General features: G+C 35.4%; 1 protein-coding gene across 1 annotated transcript in view; it reads left to right on the top strand.

Annotated features, from left to right (window-relative positions):
• LOC110460406 (deleted in malignant brain tumors 1 protein-like) overlaps positions 1 to 27,857 on the top strand; it is a 183,979-nt gene that overhangs the window by 35,509 nt on the left and 120,613 nt on the right. The window contains exons 9-12 of the mRNA XM_021513281.1: positions 517 to 667; positions 1,586 to 1,764; positions 2,319 to 2,469; positions 3,371 to 3,549. Of these exons, the coding sequence (XP_021368956.1) occupies positions 517 to 667; positions 1,586 to 1,764; positions 2,319 to 2,469; positions 3,371 to 3,549 (660 nt within the window). The remainder of the gene's footprint in view (positions 1 to 516; positions 668 to 1,585; positions 1,765 to 2,318; positions 2,470 to 3,370; positions 3,550 to 27,857) is intronic.

Genomic DNA, 27,857 nt, shown 5'->3' with positions numbered 1-27,857 from the left:
TTAAATGTAAATCCTATTTTAAGCACAATTTTATTTTTAATATTTTCAACGGCTCTTAAGTGTCTCAAAATGGATAACAATGAATGAAGATATAACATCTATCAAAGAACAAAAACAACAACGAAATGTTTACTTGCTTCTAGTATTGTTCATATTTATTAATTTAATGTGAAAACTATTTGATGGAAGTTTTAGAAAGCGATCAAAGATTAGGTTAAGATCCTAAAACTGTTACAGAACTCTGTAAAAAAAAATACAGAATAATATCAGCCTGCAAAACTAGATTTCACTTTTTATGAAGATACCCTCTTTCGTATCATTTCAAATACGCTTTAATCAAATAAAAATAAGTTATTTATTTAATCAACAGTTGTAATTTTTTTATTTTTTTTTCATGGGAATATTTTCAAAAAAATACCTTTTGCAGGCTGAAAATGATACAGATATACGGTGATGTAATGAAATTAGTTAAATTGCGATCTCATAGTTCTCCAATGTAAATATAATTTCTAACAGAAACAGATTTTGAGATTCGCCTGAGTGGAGGTCCAGAACCCAATGTGGGTCGTGTCGAAGTGTACCACAGTGGTTACTGGGGAAGTGTTTGTGACATATACGACTGGGACAACAGAGATGCTAATGTAACGTGCAGGATGTTGGGATACAGGTAATACATCGACAGTCATGCTACCGTAGCCATCCGTTGTAGTATGAAACGCGTCGTGTAAATACTGCAGTCAGAATAATGAAAAACATAAGACTCATTCTTGTCTAGGGGTGTAGGATAGGGAAATTTGAAATCCCCGATTATGGAAGTTTCCTATCCCACATCCTTTTTCATGAAAGATAATCTCTCATTCCAACTACCAGAATAAGGTCAGAAACCATGAAAATAAGTTTTGATTGGCTACCATTTTGAAAATATCAATTGTTCCCCTCAGCTTTTTAGACGAATACGAATATGTCAGTCAGCTTAAGCATACCCAATATTCGTAAACAAAGTCTTACGCATAAACATTATCACATTTTTGTAACGTATACGGTAAATACATCGTAAAAGGTTTTAATTTCATTACGTCGCCATTTCCGGATGGAAGCATCGAATATTTCAAATTCGACACGCCCCTTTCTTTCACTAGACAGCTTTAATGAACAAACAGGGAAATAACAGAAAATTAAGTTCCACGTTAATATCAAAGTTCTATTCCAACTGCAAAACGTTTTTTTCCTAATACCTGGCTTGTATTCCATAAATTTTAAGTATTCTTATGTTAAATCAACAACAGCACTATTTGTGATGTCCGCATTGTTCAGCCGTTTTTCTCTTGGTAGGAATGTGTATACTTGTACATACGGCTTACAGGTTCTTTCTTGTATGTTACCGTTTTTTTTTGCAATATAAAAAGCAGCGGACATTACTAGTGTGTTATGTTACGGGAGACAATACAATATACAGACTTGTTAATAAAGTACCACAAACAAATTTATATTACGTTACTAATATTAAAATACTTTTGTTTTTTAATGTAAGACTTGTTAACTGATTTGCACCAAACAATCTGATATTTCTATATTTATCTTTCAGTGCTGGTCAACAAATAGATCGCACCACCCGTTTTTACAATCTTACTGATCCTGTATGGATGTCAGGTGTAAACTGTAAAGGTTCGGAGGACAGTCTAGCTGATTGTTCCTTTAACGGATGGGGTCGAGTTGGTTATTGCAGTAATTTCGCCGCTAGTGTTTTCTGTTATAACGTCACAGGTACGTTTATATTGATAACAGACTTTTAAATGTAAATCCTATTTTAAGCACGGATGATTTTTTAATACTTTAAATTGTTCTTCAGTTTCTCAAAATGGATAACAATTAATGTAGGTATAACCTCTCTCATAATAAAAAAAACAACGAAATGTTTACTTTCTCCTAGTATTGTTCATATATATTAATTTATTGTGAAAGCTATTTGATGGAAGTTTAGAAAGCGATCAAAGGATAGGTTAAGATCCTAAAACTGTTACAGAACTCTGTCATACTTTTTTTGCAGAAAAATATCAGCCTGTAACAATAGATTTCACTTTTCGTGCATTAACCTTCTTTTGTATCATTTCAAATACAATTTAATCTGATGAAAAAAGGTTATTTATTTAATAAAAATTTGTAATATGAAATAAACACTGTTTTTTTCATGGGAATATTCTCAAAAAATACCTTTTTTGCAGGCTGAAAATGGCACAGATATACGGTGATGTGATGAAATTAGCAAAATTGCGATCTTATTGTCCTCCAATGTAAATATAAAATATAATTTGTAACAGAAACAGATTTTGAGATTCGTCTGAGTGGAGGTCCAGAACCCAATGTCGGCCGTGTAGAAGTGTTCTACAGTGGTTACTGGGGAACTGTTTGTGGCCTATACGACTGGGACGACAGGGATGGTAATGTAACGTGCAGGATGTTGGGATACAGGTAATAAATCGACAGTGATGCTACCGTAGCCATTCTTTGTAGTTTGAAACACGTCCGGTAAATATTACAATCAGAATAAAGAAGAACGTAAGACTCCATCTTGTCTAGGGGTGTAGGATAGGGAAATTTGAAAACCCCGATTATGGAAGTTTCCTATCCCACATCCTTTTTCATGAAAGATAATCTCTCATTCCAACTACCAGAATAAGGTCAGAAACCATGAAAATAAGTTTTGACTGGCTACCATTTTGAAAATATCAATTGTTCCCCTCAGCTTTTTAGACGAATACGAATATGTCAGTCAGATCAAGCATACCCAATATTCGTAAACAAAGTCTTACGCAGGAAACATAATCACATCTTTGTAACGTATACGGTAAATACATCGTAAAAGGTTTTAATTTCATTACGTCGCCATGTTCGGATTGTAGCATCGAATATTTCAAATTCGTGACGCCACTTTCTTTCACTAGACAGCTTTATCTTACACACAAGGAAATGAAAGAAATTAAGTTCCACGTAAATGTCAAAGTTCTATACCAACTGCAAAACGTTTTGTACCAAATACATGGCTTGTGTTTCCTAAATGTTAAGTTAGTCTTATATTAAATCAACAACAGCACTATTTGTGATGTCCGCATTGTTCAGCCGTTTTCTCTGTGTAGGAGTATGCATACTTGTACATACGGCTTACAGTTTCTTGTATGTTACCGTATTTTTCTGATATAAAAAGCAGCGGACATTACTTGGTGAGTTATGTTACGGAAGGCAATACTATATACAGACGTGTTAAACAAATTTGTATTACGTTACGAATAAAAAAAATACCTGCTTTTTGTTATTTAAGACTTGTTAACTGATTTGCACCAAACAATCTGGTATTTCTATATCTATCTTTCAGTGCTGGCAATATTATATTTCGCACCACCCGTTATGGCAATCTTACAGATCCTGTATGGATGGCGGGTGTAGACTGTAAAGGTACGGAGGACAGTCTAGCTGATTGCTCCTTTGACGGATGGGGTCAAGTTGGTTATTGCAGTAATATCGCCGCTAGTGTTTTCTGTTATAACGTCACAGGTACGTTTATATTGATAACAGACTTTTAAATGTAAATCCTATTTTAAGCACGGATGATTTTTTATTACTTTAAATTGTTCTTCAGTTTCTCAAAATGGATAACAATTAATGTAGGTATAACCTCTCTCATAATTAAAAAAACAACGAAATGTTTACTTTCTCCTAGTATTGTTCATAAATATTAATTTATTGTGAAAGCTATTTGATGGAAGTTTAGAAAGCGATCAAAGGATAGGTTAAGATCCTAAAACTGTTACAGAACTCTGTCATACTTTTTTTGCAGAAAAATATCAGCCTGTAACAATAGATTTCACTTTTCGTGCATTAACCTTCTTTTGTATCATTTCAAATACAATTTAATCTGATGAAAAAAGATTATTTATTTAATAAAAATTTGTAATATGAAATAAACACTGTTTTTTTTTCATGGGAATATTCTCAAAAAATACCTTTTTTGCACGCTGAAAATGGTACAGATATACGGTGATGTGATGAAATTAGCAAAATTGCGATCTTATTGTCCTCCAATGTAAATATAAAATATACTTTCTAACAGAAACAGATTTTGAGATTCGTCTGAGTGGAGGTCCAGAACCCAATGTCGGCCGTGTAGAAGTGTTCTACAGTGGTTACTGGGGAACTGTTTGTGGCCTATACGATTGGGACGACAGAGATGCTAATGTAACGTGCAGGATGTTGGGATACAGGTAATAAATCGACAGTGATGCTACCGTAGCCATTCTTTGTAGTTTGAAACACGTCCGGTAAATATTACAATCAGAATAAAGAAGAACGTAAGACTCCTTCTTGTCTAGGGGTGTAGGATAGGGAAATTTGAAAACCCCGATTATGGAAGTTTCCTATCCCACATCCTTTTTCATGAAAGATAATCTCTTATTCCAGCTACAAGAATAAGGTCAGAAACCATGAAAATAAGTTTTGACTGGCTACCATTTTGAAAATATCAATTGTTCCCCTCAGCTTTTTAGACGAATACGAATATGTCAGTCAGCTTAAGCATACCCAATATTCGTAAACAAAGTCTTACGCAGGAAACATTATCACATCTTTGTAACGTATACGGTAAATACATCGTAAAAGGTTTTAATTTCATTACGTCGCCATGTTCGGATTGTAGCATCGAATATTTCAAATTCGTGACGCCACTTTCTTTCACTAGACAGCTTTATCTTACACACAAGGAAATGAAAGAAATTAAGTTCCACGTAAATGTCAAAGTTCTATACCAACTGCAAAACGTTTTCTACCAAATACATGGCTTGTGTTTCCTAAATGTTAAGTAGTCTTATATTAAATCAACAACAGCACTCTTTGTGATGTCCGCATTGTTCAGCCGTTTTCTCTGTGTAGGAGTATGCATACTTGTACATACGGCTTACAGTTTCTTGTATGTTACCGTATTTTTCTGATATAAAAAGCAGCGGACATTACTTGGTGAGTTATATTACGGAAGGCAATACTATATACAGACGTGTTAAACAAATTTGTATTACGTTACGAATAAAAAATTACATGCTTTTTGTTATTTAAGACTTGTCAAGTGATTCGCACCAAACAATCTGGTATTTCTATGTCTATCTTTCAGTGCTGGTCATAATATATTTCGCACCACCCGTTATGGCAGTCTTACAGATCCTGTATGGATGTCAGGTGTAGACTGTAACGGTACGGAGGACAGTCTAGCTGATTGTTCCTTTGACGGATGGAGTCAAGTTCGTTATTGCAGTAATATCGCCGCTACTATTTTCTGTTATAATGTCACAGGTACGTTTATATTAATAACAGACTTTTAAATTATCGATGTACTGTTATTAAACATTTGCTTTTCTTTTTACTTTTTATTCAAATAAGAGCAAATAATTGATGTAAATACGATTGAATCGATATTTGTGAAATCTGTTTTGTATATTTCATTAATAAGTTATTTTTTTGACATTTTATTATATTGATGATATGCTTTTGTATACCGTATTGTTGACACTTTATTTACATATCTAGTATTGATTACATAATAATTATTTGTTTTTTTAAAACATATTTTATGTTTAATATCGAGCTGTAGATGAGAGCTAAAATGATCTCCTAAGTATAGAAAAGATTGTATATTTGTTTTAAACATTGTTTGGAAACAGATAACGTGATTATGTTATTAATTATTTGATAGTGTCTTTTTTGTGTCGTTTGTTTATGTACGTTACTGTTTACAGGGTGTGTCCTGTTGTCTGTGTCTTACTTTATATCCGTTTACGTCAATTTGTAACGTTCACGTTAGTGCAGTAATCATATTGTGTCTATATTCGTCTTGACCTGTTTGTCCATTTGTTGTCCAGAAAGTGTCCGAGTGTGATATGTACGCATGTGAGCTATGACGTGAAAGGAGCTTGTATGAATGAGATATAAGTTTGTTAAGACGGCGCGGCTCGTTTACCGTCAAGGAAGGCGGTAAGTAGTTCCAATGGGACACTAATCAGTGGTATACTCCTTGATGACGTCATATTTCCCGCCAACGTTTGACGATGCCTAGTCAGAGGTAATTATCTGTAAATGAAAAACATGAAATTATATTTTATCGTGAATTATACGTTTGGTTGTTTTATATCGTATTGCATTTATAAAACCTTACATCCACCTTCAGATTATTTTGATTGTTAAGATTTCCATATTTAGTTCACTCAAATAGATGCATTAAACTAATTTGAATTCATATTGGTTATTACTTATAAGTTTTTAATTCTTTTCAATATCATATTATATTTTCAATACCACATCTTTCTTGAATGATAATAATTTGTATTTATGTAGAAAAACGTTCATGTTTTATTACCTTCACACGAAGACGATGTTTATTTTGACAGCATAGGTATTAATTGCTTTCGTAAAAAAAAAATCTGCATGTAACGTCAATAAAAATCTAGCAATATTGGGAAACAAAAACAATCACTGACAACTTGTTTGTCGTAATTATCTACATATTTATGTTCAACTGTGAAACAGCAGTACAATTCATACTGTATCATCGGTATTAAAATAAATATTAAATTTATTGAACGTTTTATGAAACGCTAATTCCTTTATTTTGTTTAATTTTGTAACCCAGATTGTTTCAGGAGAGATGTCTCGGACTCAACCGGACAGCCAACACCTATCTTAATTGTATGTCACAACTTAAATGTAGTCACTGCATGCTGTCACTCGTGGTTTCAGCCAAAACAGCGACTGTATTATTTGGGTTATGTTTACAAAAACAATCTTTAGAAGTGACACCAAATTTATGTTTCGGACAGTTAACTAAAAGTAAATGTCCTGTTTTGATTGGGTTGTTTATGTAGTGATTAGTCGTTATAAGTAACGTGATGTTTTTAGCTCACCTGCCCGAAAGGCAAGTGAGATTGTGCCATGGCGCAACGTTCGTCGCCAGCAACTTTTCATTTCAACAATTTCTTCTAGATTCATGACATTTGGCATGTATCGTCCTGGCTGAGAACCTGACTAAGGTGGCGAATAAACATGACCTTGGCGTTCTTTCAAGGTCACAAGTGTTAAATAGGTCAAAAACTTCGTACGGTTTTAACTGAAGAATAAAAAAAAACTACTTATATGCAAAGTCAAATATGTAAAACGTCAAACGAGTTCTTCTGAAGAATTGAAAGGTCTAGAGTCATGATACAAGGCTGGGAACATCCTGGTAAGGAGCCCAAAAAACTCTTTTAAAAATACTGATAACAAAAATACCGAATTACTTTCAAGAACACAAAGGTAAAAAAAAACCTCAATTGATTTCTTTTCAAGAACTGAAAGGTCTGCAGTCATAAACTTAGGCTGGCAGCGTCCTTGGATTGATCCTAACTTTTAACTGTCGTTGAAAGTCAGCTTATCACAGCATGTGAAGGTCTTCCAAGCAGCTTTTTAAAGCGTTAAGTTATAATATTCTTTAAAGAACCATCATATGAAACGTAACCATATAATTTAGCCTATTTGATAAAGCCAATACATTTGAACTGGCAACTTTTTCAAAGTCAATGGTGTGACATGAATAACAGGTGAGCGATACAGGCCATTTGGGATTTGAAATAGGAAGAATTTTAATAAATCAAATACGTTTTCTTTTCTTTTTCGATACCTCATTTTATAAATACTTTAATACTGAACCGAACAACTTAATCACAACACAGATATTTATTCATTCCAAATTCGGGTCCCGAGTAGAACCACGTCCACGTCGTGGGACCTGGAAACATATCTATTGATATGGCGAAGAGTTCTAATTTTGTACTCAGTTTGTTCTCCCTATTCTTTTTCAGGTGTCGTCATTGACATGATTTTGAGTTCGAATTATAATTTTTGTTCCAACTTCATTTTCAAATAAACTATATTTAGTTTAAAATAATGATGAAAAAAATATCTTCAGCAGATATAATTCACTGTTGTTGGCCCAGATGTTATCGCACAAAGGTCTTAGTTTGACAAGAAACTGGAGTACCCGGTGAACACCCACCTGCCCGGTGAATCAAACACCTGTCATCTTGGTGAGAAGCGAGTACACTATCCACTGAACTATTCAAATTTGCTACTTTGGTATAATTTATTTAACTGTATGGTTGCAATGTTTTAGAATGTGGTTTTATGTTTCACTTATTGCATCATTTAAACAATTTCATCCCTATACATCAACAAAATAAATCCATTTCTAAGATTCAAATGATTGTCTCCTGTTAAAACTACAGTAGATTTGTTACAAATACTGGTCCTTGTTTTTCTTCTTTATTGTTATTTACTTAAAATGTTAGTGTACTGACAATTGGGCAGATAGCCACAAAAGATGCTATCTTCACTAACTCTCTAACTTTTGCTTTATTTTTGTATCCATTAAATATGTTTTATTTTTACATCTGTTTTTCAAACGTATATCAATCATTCTATGTGGTGAGGGTTTTGCTATGGGAGGAAATTGTATTTGTATTCTTATAATTTAAAAGCTCATAGCGTTAATACCAGAATTACAAAATATGAAGTCATGGTCGATCAAAGGGAGACTACAAAGGGAAATCAGGGGACACCAAATCAACCGGAAACAAAAAGGTGAAGTTCTGCACCACATAATACACTGATATAAGTGGATAGGGCAATCGCCTTTCACTAAGACGACCAGGGTGCGACTGGTATTGGGTCACCACGTGGGTTTTCTCCTGGTATCCATGTTTTTTCTCCTACACTATGACTATCGGCGCTGCCATTTAGGCCATCAACAGCGATAAGTGTAAGTTAAAACAGGTTATTTTATGATCGTTATCAAAAAAATATAGTTAATATCTGTCAACACCCATATACATCAGTAGCCACCCAAGACAGCGATAACCTTAATAATGTAATATTCTGAGAAGTTTAAAAAATCTGCCTAATCTTTTATTACAGTATGTATGTGTTATGAGGACTAATAAAAAAAAAAACTTCAGTAATGAACTACCAGTATTTGTACAATTGTCCCCTTGTAAGTTTCTTTCATAATACTGAACATTTAAAACTTGGACAGCAAGATTCGATTTGCTACAGTTTAAATGCTGATACCTTGACGCTTTCGATGATTTTAATGACAAAATGTAAACCTTTTCGCAATGATTACAGTGCAATAATAAGACAAAATATAATGTATTCGCATCATTCATAATGGCTGGTTAATTTGCCATTTACAAATCTTTTAACATTAATTCAGCAACCTTAGGTACCTAGGTTTATGACACACTTTCAGATGAGTGTTTGCTTTGACATTTGACCACTATTTGTTTAATGGTATTGAAACCTGTTATATGAAATAAAAACGAGATTTTAACGTGAATTGAACTATATGAGAGTAGATCATTAATGTTGTCAACATTGTGCCATACGTACACGTTATGTCAATATGACATCCGTGCCATTTCTGCTACGGTTGCTATCAAATATTACATTTATTTATGTTTGCGTAAAGAGTTTAAATTTCTATATGATAATATTAAAGTCCTAAAGCCATTGCCAACGTACATGATGTTCTGTTGATGAAACATGTCGAAATACAAAAGTTATAACAGTTGAACCAAAATAGATGAGAGTTTCTACTTTTCTTGTCACTGTTACGTTTATCTGTAAATGATCATGATAAACCTGCGGATAACAACCAAATACTGCATGTGCAATTTCTGTTTGTGTGCAGAAAAAGAACAACAAAACAGTCTGCTGTTTGCTGCAATATCATTATAAATTAGTATGATGCAGTGATTTTAGATAAGATACCATTACATGTAAAAACTGCGTATTATGTAAAGAAAGCATGTGTATTGATCACCCTTGAAACGTGAAGGCGCAGTAGTGTGTCATAGAATGACATAACTACTAACATAGAATGCATCACTGACTGAGTTCAGATATCCCATTACAGGATTGTAGTCATTTGTGGTTTATGGCAGCATGATATGTTCTTTGCTATAATTTTATAATTCTTTTCGAGAAAAACATATTATTATTATAACCTGGTCCCGGTATTTAAAAAACAAACATTATTCAAATATTTTCATAGATATCAGAACTGTTCTCGGCTTATCGATAATACATTACTTCTAGGACAGATAGGAAAATGTGTTATCAGGATTTGATAGGATACGGTGTTGTTTGTTTATCTTTATAATGATTCAAAATTTAAGGTCGATATGATGTATTTAAAACTTTGCATGGAGAGAAGATGTATCCTCAGTAATCAAAATTAGAATTAGATTCTGTTTTTCATATATTAAAAAAAATTGTATTGTTTCAAATGAGTAAAGCTTACTGTAAACTACTTTTATTATTTTAGATACAATAGAGATTTTGAAACAGGAGTCAAAGGCAGTTATTTTAAATGGACTACAAGCAAATTTATTTACATGACAAGCAATATTTTAGGGATATAATTTAAACATGGGATCAAAAAAAAAAAAAAATCTTTTAAAAATATTTCATCATGTTAAAGTTGTTTGAAGAATTGTCATGTTAGTAGTTTAACGAGGTATGTGTGGAAAATCTGTCACAATTCATCGTAAGTGTAACATGTTCTTCCTTATAGGAAGAGTTCTAGATAATGGTAATTGTAAAAGGGCGATAACAGTAACTTTGTAATGTAGCGTGTACCCGTAAGTACTTGCTGTATACTGTGAACATTAAAAACCCTGTCATGCTTTTTTTTCAAATGAAAAACCAGGGGTTTATCAAAGACAAAAAAAAGCGATTATATTGCCGCGGCTTCATACAGATGTGGTTACCGACAATAAATAAGAGTCATAGGGCAAACCAAACTGAGATAACTGCAGATCAACTTGAGCAAACTTGTGAAAACTTGCCAAACTTGAAATATGAACGACATTTGTAGGCCTACAGAAACATACATTGCTCTAAAGTAAGGACAAGATCAACCAGCAGCATCAACATTGCCGTACATGTACACATTCACTTACTACAGAACTATTGAAACACCTGATACGAAAAACAGATATTAGCTGTAAACCCAAATAATGCGTAATGCTTAAGTAAACACATGGGAAATATCGTACACAAGTGCGATAGGGGAGGTAACTCCAACACAATTAAGACAAACACACGTGTGGAATCGAATGGACTCCAGCAGTTACTCGACCTTATGCTATGCTGTAAATTGCGTCACAGGTTCACCTGGGTGACTAAAACACGAATATCTTACAGTATTATGCAGACAATTTAGGCCTATAATTGAATTTCCCATAAGTGGCCATAATTTACATGTGTAACACGTGTGCTCGCTGTTGATCGTCCCACAAAGTGACGTCGAGAACACGACAAACTCATAAATGTACGTAGATATTTGAATTTGCAAAAACTAGTGAATAGTAATTATAGTTATAGGTTATATAAACATAATTCGCAATGAAAACTACACAAACGATAATAATTAACAACAAATTTAAGAACCCAGTTACAAAATCCTGAGCTATCAACGCAGAGGTACCAACCCACAAATACTATAAACATGAATTAGGCTTAGATAAATCAATTTAATATAAGCATAGTTTTTATAATATAAGTCACACGTTGATTATTAACAAGGCACGTTTAACAATACTTATAGTTAAACTTTCTTAACATCAACACATTTCGTTAGCTTAGAAATAAAATATAGAAATTGAAGTGATAACACTTTCTTTTCCTTTTGCAAGATCTACCAGGATTTATTACAGATCACACATGCCTCTCACCTTTCGTTATATACGTGTAACACTGATGTTACTCAATATATTCCAATATGTTGATAAATCTTACTAATTTTCCTTTCCCAATGTCGTCATACCTATAAACAGGTATCAACTTCTCCGGCATTCGAAGACCACTCTCACAGCACTTGTTAAAATTGCTTTAGATTCTATTTGAAATCGCACGTGTTAAAGTTTAAATCCCATTTCTGACAACATTTGTGACGTTGTACGCTTCAGCATTTGACACCAGGTCTAAAGAAATCTGTAATCTTCGTCAAAATTAAAACTAACCAGTGAAGTTCAAATTAACTAAACATTTATTACAAAAGCAGCAAAAATTCACATGAATCAAACAAAAGATGGATACAATGTTTACTGAACAATTCCGATGGATACTCAATTTAATCTACAGTTACCTCTACCTCTAATATTCTTACCAGCTATCTCATCTCCAACTTACTTTAAATCTCCGTCTACCTTCTCCAAAACCAATTATCTCCCCTTAGCAGCCAAATACAGCCCCTATTATAAGGCCAACAATAAACCACTCGCTGACTTAGTTAAGGTATACTGCATATATATATTCTATGAATATTGTCTTCTAAAGATAGAATCCTACTAAACTGCTAAAGATGCCTACATCTAGAAATAAATACTGGATGTCCCCTTGACCAATTATAGTGACTAGCCATCCTAGTTATAGACTGTAAATCTAAATATCTAAATATAACACAATCATGCCACCCCTAGCTTTCCAATGATCCCCCTTAAATATAGCACCCCTCTTCTCTGAATTTACCTATGAACTCATCTAAATATATTCTGGTCCCTACTAATGATATAATATATCTACTCTATATATTGTAATAGGACGTCCGTGGGGAGAGCCTGTCCAGTGTCGGTAGATGAAAGTGATCGTATGGTAATTTTGTTTTTCCTCAAAACTAACGACAAACTGACCGGCGGCAATCCCCAAGAACGTCCCGTTGCGTCCGTCTGTACAGTCAGACACAGGTCCGTCAGATGTGGAGGAGTATCATAGTTATAAACCAATAAACACCTTGTTTCAAAATTAACTTACGTTTGTTTTATAACACACGGCTAAACTAGCCGTTAAACTATGACAAACAATACGTACATCAATAACAGCAGTATATAATATAAGAACAACAACTACAGTGTGTAGAAAAGACTGTATGTTTAGTAAGCCTATATATATCAGCCCCCACGTGGGGCCTATTAGGCGGCCTTTATGTAATTATAACTTACGGCGAAAACCTACCCCTCCCGGAACACTGAAAAACGCTTAGCTAACAAGCCTAACCTTTACCTAACGTTCCCTAACGTGGGTGTACTGCTTTCAGTACATCGGAAGCACTGTGTTCAGAGCCTTGGTATAGGGGCTTTCCCCTCCTTGCATAGCCGGCTTTCCGGCCACGCAAGTCCCAAATTTTACCCGTGCATCCCTTTTTATACCCCAACCTCCTGGCCCTATGTAACATGTATCGGACACCCATTCTAATTGGCTTAATCTATGGCGTATGCGCAGTGAGCCCGGAACATCTTCCGGTAACTCTCCAACATTCGGTCGTCTCAAAAGTAAACACCCATGTTAATAAATAGACTGCACCAGTGGTATCCGCTGCAAACGCCGATAGAATAGCCGTACAGTATATTTAGTTACACTAGGATGGCAATAAAGGGATACGCATGGATAGCAGTTAAACAAACACTTAGGCTAGCAACTTGTTTTCCCACAATCCTCCTCTCTTAAGATCGAAGTACTATTTTACTAAATATACCTTTGTCTAATCAAAGCTACCCTATCACCCACGGGACTCTAGGAATATATAGAAAACTCCAAAACTTGCAATAAACAGTTAGGTAACATATAAAGGAGCAGGCAATTACTTACCTCCTTATAGGTAGAAAAATAAAACCAACCCTGATAAAAATATATCTAACCTGGTTAACTACAAACAAAACAATTGTCTCAATATTACACAAAGAATAGGACATATATGTAACTGGTTATACAATTCCTGAAAGAAAATACATACAATAATATGTAAAATCAGCATGCCTTCCTGTAAATCCAGAATAAATAAAGTCTGTTCACTAAAATGTCACTGTTAGCAAAGTTCTTGAAAATGAAAGCAGAACGCTTAACACATTGACAAGTTAAAAAAAACCCACATAAAGCGTAATCCTGCGAGTTTGTCAACATCAGCAGCAGTCCGTCTAGCTGGTGGCATGGATCCGTCTTTCACCTGGTTTGGTTACTTGGTCAGGAGCGTGTAGATCTCACAAACCCGTCGGCTCTCTGTTCCTTGATGGACCATCAAAACAGCACTCTTATGAACATATTTGGGACATTAAACTCGGTGGAACTGGTTACAGTTCCTGGAGAACCTCATCCATGTTCACAGCGGTCATAGCTTTACTATTGTACAGGTATACCAGTGTTAGACAGTATACATTAACACTACTTTACCTGTCTAATTTATTAAATGTGACTTCTATTAAATTATTGAATCCCACTTCTTTACAAACTTGAAACCCATTGTAATTATGAAGTAGGTAATCTCCCTTAGACTATCACATAAATGTAGTAATAGTCCTTCGACTATCACTTCCATGATATATGTATAAGTTCTAATCACCATAATATGGTTGCTTGTTTCCCTCCTGCCTATTTAATGCATTCATATATAGGGTGTAGATAGATTCGACTGGTCACAGTCAACGTTGCTATCTGGGAGAATTCAGTCCTGACGACTGGTAACATTCGATCGCACTGTTTTCAGAACCCCAACCATGTCCTGTAATTTATCTAAACTAAGATCTAGACCGTCTACGTTTGTGATTATTCAAAGTATAGTCTCCCACTGGTTAGTTTTAAAAATCAACTACTACATACATATCTAAAATTTATTTCACACTTCATATGACTTCCCAGTCAACCTGGTTCAGGTCGTGAGGAGTTCTACAAAACATATCCTTACTACCTGTATAGTTACGGAGGATACCAAACACTGGGTCTACCTATAGTTACTCTATCTGGCTGACAATGCCCCTTCCTATCTATTATCAACATCGGTGTCGGATACAAACATTTGCGTTTAGTACCACTACACTGTATCTACTAGTACTGCATAGTGTAACGGATCAGACATAACGGTTCCAATTACAGTCATCGCTTTCAGTCATGTCAAAAGCATGACTATCATTAGTTGAATTAGCGTAGCATGATGGTGTTTTATCGTAGCTAAGGCTAGTGTCCTCACGTGAACCTCTTTCCAAAAACGAGACATCCTTCAAGTCATTGTCTCCCTCACAATTTTGACTATTGTCTATTTGAATTTCAAAGTTGTTTGGGAGTTTATTCTCAGGATGCTCACTTAACTCTGTGTATTTCAAGCTCTCAACATTAGTCACCGTATCCACAGTACTAATTACCGCTTCTGACTTGATGCAAATACTTACAGATGGGGCTATGTCCTTAACAGAAAGTACTACCTTATCACTGTTATGTATATTTCTCTTTAACTGAATATTTCCCTAACAGGTTACTGATATTTCGTTTTGAAGCTGCATTTCACTCTCATATTCCACTAAAAAATCCATCCCTAGTAAGCTAGATAGGTTGTCTACAGTTGCCACTATTAACTTATTTGATCCTATTTCAAAAACTAAAAGAATACACCCCTTAACATCGAGTTGGTTTCCATTCGCTGTAGTGACATTTGGTCCAAATCCCTGTAGCGACTGTTTGTCTAATCCCAAGTTTACAAACTCCCTATAGGAGAGACCAGAAACAGGAGAACCAGTATCTACCAGCATCCTCCAAGTTACATTGTGCACCTGCACATCGGTACACAGACAACCTATGCCTGAAGATACATTATGTGAACTAAGTCCAACCTGCCTGACACCTTCTTATTCTTTTCTATTCTCCATTGATTTTTCTCCCCTTTGTCAAACTCTGTTTTATGCCTATAAATACATATTGTACGACAGACTGGCATCTCGGCCGCGACCCAAGCCATCTTTAGTTTTCCGACCTACTTAGTTTTTCTTCCAAATCCCTGAAATTTCTAAGTCTGGTACAATCCCTTAAATAATGACCCTCTTCTTTACAGATCAAACAAGTCCCCTATTTGTCTGAAGTCCTGTTTTCACTATCTTTCCTTACTGTTATGTGGACTGAGGTCACAATTAAATGCTTCCGGGTTTAGTACCAGCGAATGAAGGTATTTTAGTAAAAAATATACTTTGCCTCTTATAACTAGGTATTTGTGTAAAAGTGTGGTTTTGAAAAAAAAGATATCAATCTCACAATTTCGGAGTCAAATTTTTATATTGTGCATTTATTTTTTGATGCAGGGTGCTGTGTGAAAAGTCCCGTGTTTACCTCTGACATTGGTGACACATGCAGAGGATTATCTCAAGAAAAAGGCCAACATGCTATGTTGACATTTTTAATATTTTACTCCCAAGATATTGCTCTTGACCAGGTTAGATGGAAAGTTTGGCTATCAAATATTGAGATTTTTTTTTATGAAATTAAATGTTACAATGAAACATATAGTAAAATTAGTAGTGGTCTTAGTCCATGTTACATGTATCGGACACCCATTATGATTGGCTTAATCTATGGCTTATGCGCAGTGAGCCCGGAACTCTTCCGCTAACTCTCCAACATCCGGTTGTCTCAAAAGTAAACAACCATGTAATAGACTGCACATGTGCTATCCGCTACATACGCCGGTAGAATAGCCGTACAGTGTCTTTAGTTACACTAGGATGGCAATAAAGGGATACATATGAATAGCTGTTAGGACTTTTAGTATGTTATTCAGGACATCTTATAGATGACCTCAGTGCCCCGATAAGTTCTGTTGCTTTTTTTTCCATATTGAATGGTTGAATTGGCTAGATTGCATGGACTATAAATGGTCTATCACTTCTAAAGTTGGTAAATTCCCCACCAACTGTACTCGATTCTTTCTGAGAACGGATTTATGCACACTCCCCATCATATATCGTTGTTCTCTTGTCCCAAATTTTCACATTTGTAATAATGTCGATATGAACAAAGTTATAATGGTTTTGATTTAAGACAGGCAAATTCAAGCATCGGAAATAAACTGTACATGTAATAATCCTCTTATCTCTGACTAGGATCTTCTAATAATTCTTAAATGTTTAGCGCTTTTTAATTGGAAGCGGTTTTCAAAATAGCAGGGAAAGCACCTGGTGACCTTAAGGACACGATTTCTATTTCTAGGTATCGACTTAAGTGGATACGGTGGATACGCCGACCCATCACTTTACCTTACTGCTGCACTATACCAAATTGCTTTGTAATATGTTTAGGTTTACTCTTATCAATAGTAGATACTTTTCGCTTTTTATTGGGAAAATAATTGGTACTGTAGAATGTATAGGTGGGAATATGTGGCATCCACAGACACGTGGCAGTAGTATTAACATATTGGTAATTGTGTATGAATTCATGTAATTGTAAAAATAAAAAAATGTTAAATTCATCAAAACTGTAAAGCCTAACGTAAGTAATCTAGTAAAGGTCTTTTTAAATACAAATCATAGTAAATCATTTTAAAGTAACCTGGGATGTGAAAAACCTGAATAGCATGCATGTAGTAGACTGAGTGTGCGGTCTCGTTATATTACATTAAGTTAGTTGCACACATAAGACGTGGCGTAGTCGTGGTCGCATCGAAACGCGACAAGTCGGGTATTTACACTTAGGTATGCCTCATATACGCCTGGGTCACAAAATTCTGTCTTATATCAACTCAGCAATCATTACATCTACTTGCAATGTAACGCTCCTATACATTTCTTAAACTACAGAGCAGTAGATTCATTTTTTGTTTTGTGTAACTTTGCAGGATGACGATGTCAAATGTGCAATTTCGGACAGAATGTATTGTAAGATATAGAAATGATTGTATTCAAGTGCTGAAGAAAATACATTTCTATGAACATTCGACAGGGTTCATGATTTCATACACAGATGCTAAGTATATATATGTACTATATAACGAAAATAAATATATAGAATAAATATCAAAAGTGAATCATGTCTGCAATAATGTTCTAAAAAGGCTATATATTTCATGCATGAACGTCTTCTAGTTATTTTTTTTTTAAAAAGTAATAAAGTTCTTTACGCATCGAAGCATATAGATGCAAACTATAGCCATAACAACCACATTCAGAAAACATCTTACAATTAAAAACTTATTATCGTCACTTTAGGTTAAAACATTCTATTGAAGCGACAAGAGTGTATTTTTATGTATATGATATACGTGAGAACATAAAAAGGTGTCACAAACTACAGTCATAACAACCACACAAGGAAAAAAATATTTGAAAATTATCATATTAGATCCAATTTTTGTCAAGTTTAGTTAAAACATGTTATTGGTCCGACATGAGTGTATTTTTATGCATATGATAAAAATGAGAACATGAAAAGGTGTAACAAACTATAGTCATAACAATCACACAAGGAAGAAAATATTTGACAATTATCATATTAGATCCAATTTTCGTCACTTTAGGTTAAACCATGCTATTCATGCGACAAGAGTCTTTTTCTATGTGTTTGATACATTTGAGATCATGAAAGTCTTTTGACTTTTAAATGGGAAGAGTATATTACGTACATTTCTATATATGTATGTTTTCAGGTTGAATAGGATCGATTTTAGACAGAGTTATGTAGCAAATCAAGGTATTAAAAATCACTCTTTAATACCTGGTCATCAACTTCACATGCGAAGAAAATATCAGCGGCACAATGCCTTTCTTAGACACACTATAGGCAACGAATGACGACAGACCTGTTGAGGTATAGGTCTTAAAAGACAACCAATACGGACAAATATGTAAACTTCAATTGTTTATAATCTTTGAATTAGACGTAATACACGGGTTGCTGAACATATGTGGTGCAACTGTCACAGAACAACAAAATACAGGGGCAGAATATCATCGATTGGACAATGAAAACACGTTGATATATGGAATGAGCCTCAAATTGGTACAATGCAATGTCAAGGTAAAGGGAAAAACAAGAAAAGTCTAATTTAGGATTAGAACAAAATGAACGGTTAGGTAATCTAGAAAGATTATCTGAAACCCTCCATAGGATGCATAACGGATATTGCAAAGAAACAACCAGGGATTCCTACAAGTTGCTTTGTAATATCAATATATAACCGAAGGATACATTCCCGAAAAAAAAGTCGCAGAAAGCATATACAAAACAAAATGCAAGAACTGTGACACAGCGTATCTCGAAAAAAAACACCTGGATGGCAATTTATGGTCCGACCTGTTGAACACATTCGGCAGTCATAAACCATGCTGCACAACACAATCATGATACTAACAAATCCAAAGTATTAAACAAGAGGACCAATCTGTTCAAGCTTCAGATAAAAATGAAGTTATCTGGATACGCCGAAGGAAATCGAGATGATTGGTCATACATCTAAGTATTAAACAAAGTGTTTCTCTATCGATTCGTCGTTTTGATTGATCATTTCGTATATATTAATCAAATATTGTACATACGCTAATAGCGATACCGAATGATAATTATATATCATCAATTATTACATATAAAACCGATTTGTGTATTGTATGCACAACTAGTAGAATACCGTACAAGTCATAAAAACGTCACGAATAAACACTTTACTGACTGGCAACATACACAGGTCTATTTACAATATATCACGTAGAGTTGTTCAGGCAGTAACGAATCACTTTGCATAAAATCGTTGCACACATCAAAATCTATTATAAACTATAACTACAATATCAAAACCACTGATGGAAACCTCCGCCATCAATGATAGAACCACTGACAATAACCTTCGTTTTTAGTGTAAAACCACTGATGGTCACCTCAGCCAGCAGTGTCAGAACCATTGATGGTAACCTAAGCCATCAGTGTTAGAATCACTGATGGTAACCTCAGCCTTCAGTGTTAGAATCACTGATGGTAACCTCAACCTTCAGTGTTAGAATCACTGATGGTAACCTCTGCCATCAATTATAGAACCACTGATAGTAACCTCCGCTTCCAGTGTAAGAACCACTGATGGTCACCTCAGCCAGCAGTATCAGAACCACTGATGGTAACTTCAGCAATCAATGTTAGAACCACTGACAATAACCTAAGCCATCAGTGTTAGAATCACTGATGGTAACTTCCGACATCAATGATAGAACCACTGATAGTAACCTCCGCATTCTGTGTCAGAATCACTGATGGTAACCTCAACCTTCAGTGTTAGAATCACTGATGGTAACCTCCGCCATCAATTATAGAACCACTGATAGTAACCTCCGCTTCCAGTGTAAGAACCACTGATGGTCACCTCAGCCAGCAGTATCAGAACCACTGATGGTAACTTCAGCAATCAATGTTAGAACCACTGACAATAACCTAAGCCATCAGTGTTAGAATCACTGATGGTAACTTCCGACATCAATGATAGAACCACTGATAGTAACCTCCGCTTTCTGTGTCAGAACCATTGATGGTAACCTCAGACACTATTGAAAAAAACATTGATGGTAACCTCAGCCTTCAGTGTTAAAACCACTGACAATAACCTAAGCCATCAGTGTTAGAATCACTGATGGACACCTCCACCATCAATGATAGAACCACTGAAAGTAACCTCCGCTTTCAGTGTAAGAACCACTGATGGTCACCTCACCCAGCAGTATCAGAATCATTGATGGTAACCTCAGACACTATTGAAAAAAACATTGATGGTAACCTCAGCCTTCAGTGTTAAAACCACTGACAATTACCTAAGCCATCAGTGTTAGAATCACTGATGGTAACCTCCGCCATCAATGATAGAACCACTGAAAGTAACCTCCGCTTTCAGTGTAAGAACCACTGATGGTCACCTCACCCAGCAGTATCAGAACCATTGATGGTAACCTCAGCAATCAATGTTAGAGCCACAGACAATAACCTAAGCCATCAGTGTTAGAATCACTGATGTTGACCCCCGCCATCAATGATAGAACCACTGATAGTAAAAGAAGGTGCCAAGTAGAAACAAAATTAGTGAATGATGCAAGGGCTGGTATCGAATTCCATTAAGTACCGTATTCAATACGGTTATCTGTTCAAATCTTCAAACAAAACAATTAAGGTACAACTTGTTTTAACTTATATTGAACACGCTTCGCTACCAGACAAACTCATGTTCCGTAAAAACAGCAATTTAAAATCACTTTGGTCTAGAGTATCTTTTAGCATTGTAAACAGGGATGAAATCCTTAAGGGGAACATAGGGATACGTGTTTAATATAATTCTTTATCTGTATGAATGGAGGAATTTTAAACTTAAATTTTGTATAGTATCCTTCGGCAAAAAGTTTTAAATTTAGTATAAACGGAGGGAATGATCGTCCTTTGGGTCAAAGGTGCCAGTTCCAAGAAGGTAATCTTTAAAATCGTTCACATTTTATATTAATGAAAGATTTTCAAGTGGACTTTGTCTAGGGCATACTTATTTAAAGGGGACTCAAGTTGTATAAACGGACGGTTAAGCTGTCTAGGGCAAAGGGGCAGGGCCCAACAGAGAGATACGGGGTAAATCTTAAGAAAATGAGTTTTACTTCAGTACGATTTAGAGGATTCTAATTATATTTTCCCTAGGGCTTTTTTGAGTCATGAGATTAAATGTTAAATTAATGAAGAGTGTTTCCCCTTGCGTGATAGGTGTTTAGCCCAATATGGGATCTTCTTTAACCCATTTGGGTCGAGAGCATATTTAGTTATAGCTCTGAGTGTGGTATATTATAGCTCTGAGTGTCGTATATTATAGTTCTGAGGGTGATATAGTTTAGCTCAGAGTGTGGTATATTCTAGTTCTGAGGGTGCTATATTATAGCTCTGAGTGTCATGTATTATTGCTCTGAGTGTCGTATATTATATCTCTGAGTGTCATGTATTATTGCTCTGAGTGTCGTATATTATAGCTCTGAGTATCGTATATTATAGCTCTGAGTGTCGTATAGTATAGCTCTGAGTGTAGAATATTATAGCTCTGAGTGCGGTATATTATAGTTCTGAGGGTTATATAGTTTAGCTCAGAGTGTGGTATATTCTAGTTCTGAGGGTGCTATATTATAGCTCTGAGTGTCATGTATTATTGCTCTGAGTGTCGTATATTATAGCTCTGAGTATCGTATATTATAGCTCTGAGTGTCGTATAGTATAGCTCTGAGTGTGGAATATTATAGCTCTGAGTGCGGTATATTATAGTTCTGAGGGTGATATAGTTTAGCTCAGAGTGTGGTATATTCTAGTTCTGAGGGTGGTATATTATAGCTCTGAGTGTCGTATATTATAGTTCTGAGGGTGATATAGTTTAGCTCAGTGTGTGGTATATTCTAGTTCTGAGGGTGGTATATTCTAGCTCTGAGTGTGGTATATTCTAGTTCTTAGTGTCGTACATTACAGTTCTGAGTGTCGTATATAATAGCTCTGAGTGGTGTTTTATAGCCCTGAGTGTCGTATATAATAGATCTGAGTGTCGTATAGTATAGCTCTGAGTGTCGTATATAATAGATCTGAGTGTCGTATATAATAGCTCTGAGTGGTGTTTTATAGCACTGAGTGTCGTATAATAAAGCTCTGAGTGTCGTATATAATAGCTCTGAGTGGTGTTTTATTGCCCTGAGTGTCGTATATAATAGCTGTGAGTGGTGTTTTAAAGCTGCTGTGAAATTTATGGGTGTAATGTATCAATCTGATGTGTGTGTTTCTTGTTCATTTTATTGATATTATATTCTGAATATTCTGAAATATGTAAACAAAAGATGATGATACTCTCGGTCACAGGGACGGGGTCCATTACGGGGAAATAGAGGTAAATGGATTGTTAACTTAATAGTTAAACTTTATACTATTTATGGTCGTTTAAACCTGGCATTAAAGCGCCTAAAATATTTTCTTTTCTTTGAAAGTCCGACCATTTTGACTTACAACAAAATAATGGACGATAAAAGAATTAAGGGAGGTAGCAAAAAGAAAGAAACGCAAGAGAATATTGGCTGTTTCTTCCCGGGCCACACAATAGTCAAATGTTGTTTGTGTCGCAAAACCTAACCTTTATTTACATATCAGTGTTAGCTTTATTTTTTTACACATCGTACTTCACAAATATAAAATGAATGTCACGTGACACAGTACATCAACTGTCGTCAGAATTCCTCACGTCTTTCCTAATATTTAGGTATCTCATTTCGTTTTGTCTCCTGATGCTTATAAGGTGCCATTGTTAGCTAATGTTAGGGTATATTGTGTGTTTATGAGCTTATTGTAGGGTATATTGTGAAATGTTTAGCTTAGATTATGGTATATTGTTTCTTTGTTCCATGGTGGCCCCTTCCTTTTGTAGCATTGACAATGGGATTCCAACACATGGTAACTAAAACAGTAGAAGAGTCTCAATATGTCAGCAACTTTGTTTCCCTTTTCAGACCAACACTTCTGAAAAGGGCTCGGTCTCCACCACAAAGATAAGAATTCCTTAATTTTTGTCAAAATTGTATCTTACTTTTTACTGCTCAGTAGCACGCTGTGCTACCCAATAATCAAACGTCAGTCATTTCCTTTATAGTATATTGACATCTATTTCCCTTGACAAAGCTTTCAATACCTGATTGTTTAACCCTTATTAATCATCTACAGCTTATCCCGGGTGTCACCAAACAATAAATAATGTGGTACATATCCTGTAGTTGCATGCTTGGCCACAAGATAAGTTTGTGTTAGTGGTGCTTAATATGATGACCAATCAGCTTTCTGTTCATCTTCAAATGATTTAATCTCTCAACCACGCCGTTACCCATGGGGTAACATGAGACTGTCATTGTTGTGTCAGTTTCTGCAAGTTTACGCAGTTCATTAATGACAAGATCCATCAAGAGTTTCTCCCTAAACGGAAACAACAAATGTAAAGTAAGATGGTCGATTTGTGCTGATGCTGCGGTTTGTTTTGTCCTTTTGTGTTGATATGGTATGCGTGTAATTGTTTGTCATTGTGCGTTGACCATGCGATATTGTTTGTCCGTGTGTTGACTGTATACTGCCCTTGTGTTTAGACGCTGTAGTAAACTTTGTTAATGTGTATTGACGCTGTGGTATATTTTAACCTTGTGTTGGCACTTCAGCATATGCTATTAAATTAGGAAGCCTACCCACTGTGACATTGCGTTTTCTTTTGTACACGCTTCACATGATGTGTTTATACTATGTTAACGTATAGGTAGCCTCCCTACGTACGTGTGATGTTGACTGCGGGCGCTTTGGCAGGTAGTTCCCCTACTGATGCGTGGTACATATAATGTGCTCATTTGCAGGAAGCTTCCGTGCCTACACCTGATGTTAGTCTGGTTTATTCAGAGGTAGCGGTGAGCTGTGAAATATGGCTCCGAACCCCTGCTTACTGGTAATATTTGCCGGCCTTTATACTCACACTCTCGGTAAGTAATCCAATGCATTGATGTGACTTTATTATCATTAATTTACATTCAGTTAAAGTTATAGTTGTCATCTCACTGTTGTTTGCTTATGCATTTAGTATTTTTTATTTATAATCGTAGGTCTAGTGATTATCATTTGTTCGTCTGATTTTAATAATAATAATAATAATAACTCGAGATTCTTATATACCGCTTTATCACAAACTAGTTCGTAGGTCGTCTCAAAGCGGTTCAAAAATCATCATCCATGGTTATAGGGCTTTTGCAACCAGTCAATATCTTTCCCAACTCCCTGGGTGGGGAGCATACAGCCGGAGCTGTCATTTCGGCGCTAACACCTTACATTCAACCATTCTAGCGCTGCCCAACCACGTACTCATTTACATCTGAGTAGAAGGAACAAGCTGAGTAAAGTATCTTGCTCAAAGATACAACACAGTGCCGTGCGGCGTCCAACCACGAGACTACCGTGCCTCCTTTACATATCTTATAGTTGTTGAGATATGGATTTATCATACTTATCGAATTATAAAAACTGTTTTGTCTCTCGAATCTGTTATGCCTGCTCATACACCGTGAGACACAAGTCTCATTTTTAAATACTTTTCATTTATCGTGTATGTGTTGTTATTTTTCTTGATAATGAAAAGTTAGTCACGTTAAAGTGTTTTGAAACATGTAGGCATCTTTCCTTTGTTTGACGATCGTCATCGAAAATAATTCTGAGATAGGTTTCTCTTAATCTATATTGCTAGTAAAAAAATACGTAGCAAGGTGGCTAATACAGCTGGTTGAGTATCACTCCCAGTTGCCTGCGCACTTTTAACTGGTTTTATAAATGTATACCTTAATTTGCATAGTGTGTGTTATTATGTATTCTTACATCAGATTTTAAAAGTTAAAATGGATGGTTTTCTTGAATTTTATCAATCTAGAATATTAGAAAATAAGCTATTAATAAAGAAAATGGAATATGCAGGATCTGAACGCGATCATAAACAAATACTAATTAAATATCTAAATAATTTGAAATGGAAACACACAGGTATACATTATTTTACAGTTGAATTAAAGTAGTATCAAATGACATAGTATTTTATTGAACAGGTCTGACAACCACTTTGCCCTTTGATGTCCGCCTGGTAAACGGTAATATAAAAAATTCTGGTCGAGTGGAGGTCTTCCATGCGGGAGAGTGGGGTTCTGTGTGTGGTGATGGCTGGGGACAAAATGATGCTCTTGTTCTGTGCAGAATGATCGGATACAGGTGAGTGCCGGTTTTGTCCGGGTTTATATATGGAAAGGAGATAATATATATGTGTTACTAATGCAGATACGGTACTGATACAGTTGTAATACTGACACGTGCGATATGCTGATACAGGTAAATTTGATATTATTTTCCAACAGTGAGTAGCTTTTACAAGTTAAACGATTTTTTTTTATAAACGAAAGGCTATGTTAACGGTGATACTGAGTAATTGATACCGATTGATTTCTGATGTAGTTATACGCCGTTGATACTTGTTGATTCAAAGATATCAATATATATACAAGTTTTAACTGTTCTCACAGCACAGATCGTTGCATGAATATATACATAACATGTATGTGAAAAGGCTGTTGCTATACTCATGTCTGTAAATATATGTACATGTATCTATGTATTTAACACTATTGTTGTTGTTCCTCAAATGTTGACGTTAAAGTGCATTGCTAATGTTGGCGTCAATTTTGGTAGGTTGTATTGTGACGTCATAATGTATCATGACGTTATCACTTTCTGAGTTGTTTTGATGTCCTGTCAACGTGAATAAACAGTTCCACTGATGTGACTCTACAGTTTGTTTGTTTGGGTTCACTGCCAATATGGGATCATACTGTCGTTATTACTTATGAGACCTTTATATATATATATATGACAACAAAGAAGTAATAACGACAGTGCAGACAAAGACATTTGTCAAATTTTCAGGGCGATCTGCCTCTTTATCAAGACAGGAACATGACAATATATCACAACAAAAAACAGAGAAAACACGGTCACCATGAAACAAGAATACAGTAAAAATACATAAACAAACAGCAGTTTCTTATATAAGATATGCTGTTGTAATTGCATACCCCCTCGTTAGCTTGTAACCGAACGATAATTATAGTAATTCTAGCCTGACCGAGGGGATCTGCAATTACCACAGCATTATGAGGTCATATTTGTAACGTTGGAAACCACAGACCCTCCCATAACAGATTGCCGAATCGTAATAATTGAAGTTCAAATGGGTACGGATGAGATAAACATATATCAAAAGTGATAAAAATAAGTATTAAACTGTTTTCAATATGAATGCCGAACTGGACAAAGGCAGGTCTAGCGTGATGCGCACTTCACTGAATTTGCCTTTTTCCAGGGTGCATAAAATGCACAAACGCTTGCCATTTAAATGAAAACGAAAAAGGTTTAACAAAAAAACCTAGACCTTAACAATAATAATAGACTGTATTACTTTCTAACTGAAAAATGTATCATCGCTAGCGGAGTAGAACTTAAATATACTAAAGCAGCGATACGCAAGGAAAAAATCCGAACTCAATGACGATACAATAGGCAACAAGCAGAACGCTAACCGGTTTTGTACAAATGTGTCACAGTCAAATATTGGAAACTCGCCAACAATTTTCGACCAAGATACACAATACGCTAAACAGGGAAAAAGCATCATGACGATTATCACGAAAAATAGATTTATGTCGTATCTTTTTATTGATTATGTGGAGGGGAAATGAGATTCGTAAAGGTGATTGGTCTTAAATCTTCTTTACCTACAAATAATTGTGTGCATAAGTTAACCATGCTTGCTACTGTTATCGGGTATGGGATAACACAACGTGTACATTGTACAAGGAACAAGGACGTACATTTGTCTGTACGATAAGATTACATAAGGTTTTTAATCGAAAAGCCACGTGAAAAATGTAGTGTGGTGAATAACAAATAAACCTTGGAGTTATAAAGGTTTCTTTCCGCAAGTGTGCAGTTGGACGGTTTTAAGGTTAACTTGAGTAAATCTCAGTTGATGTTGAGTAGGAATTTTAAATTTAGACAGTGAATTAGAGGTAAAATAATTACCCTTCGGATAATATACGGATAAGGAAAATATTTGGATCGTAAGCTAGGATTATTTAAGATTGTTGTAGACTCACCTCCATACTTAGTTATGATTCTCCCCTGATATCCCTTTGATACTGCGGCGAGATTTGTTTCCATTCGTAGTTTTCTCCTCGCACCTCTGTCAGTCTACCGCCTTTACGGTTCTTCGCTTCCAATGCCATAAACTCCTATAATCCGTCATGTTGCCTTGTCACACACATGTTTGCTTGGTTACCATCCGGGCCAAGTCCCCAAATTATCAAAAGTTCGCGTTTGTGCGTTGTATGATGGGCAATTAACACTTCAGGACTGTACATTTTAATTCCACAATAAAAAAAAAA

The sequence above is a fragment of the Mizuhopecten yessoensis genome, unplaced genomic scaffold (genome assembly GCF_002113885.1).
Source record: "Mizuhopecten yessoensis strain PY_sf001 unplaced genomic scaffold, ASM211388v2 scaffold10387, whole genome shotgun sequence".
Taxonomy (NCBI): Eukaryota; Metazoa; Mollusca; class Bivalvia; order Pectinida; family Pectinidae; genus Mizuhopecten; species Mizuhopecten yessoensis.
The sequence above is the reverse complement of the archived record's forward strand: the minus strand, read 5'-3'. Positions and strand labels throughout refer to the sequence as shown.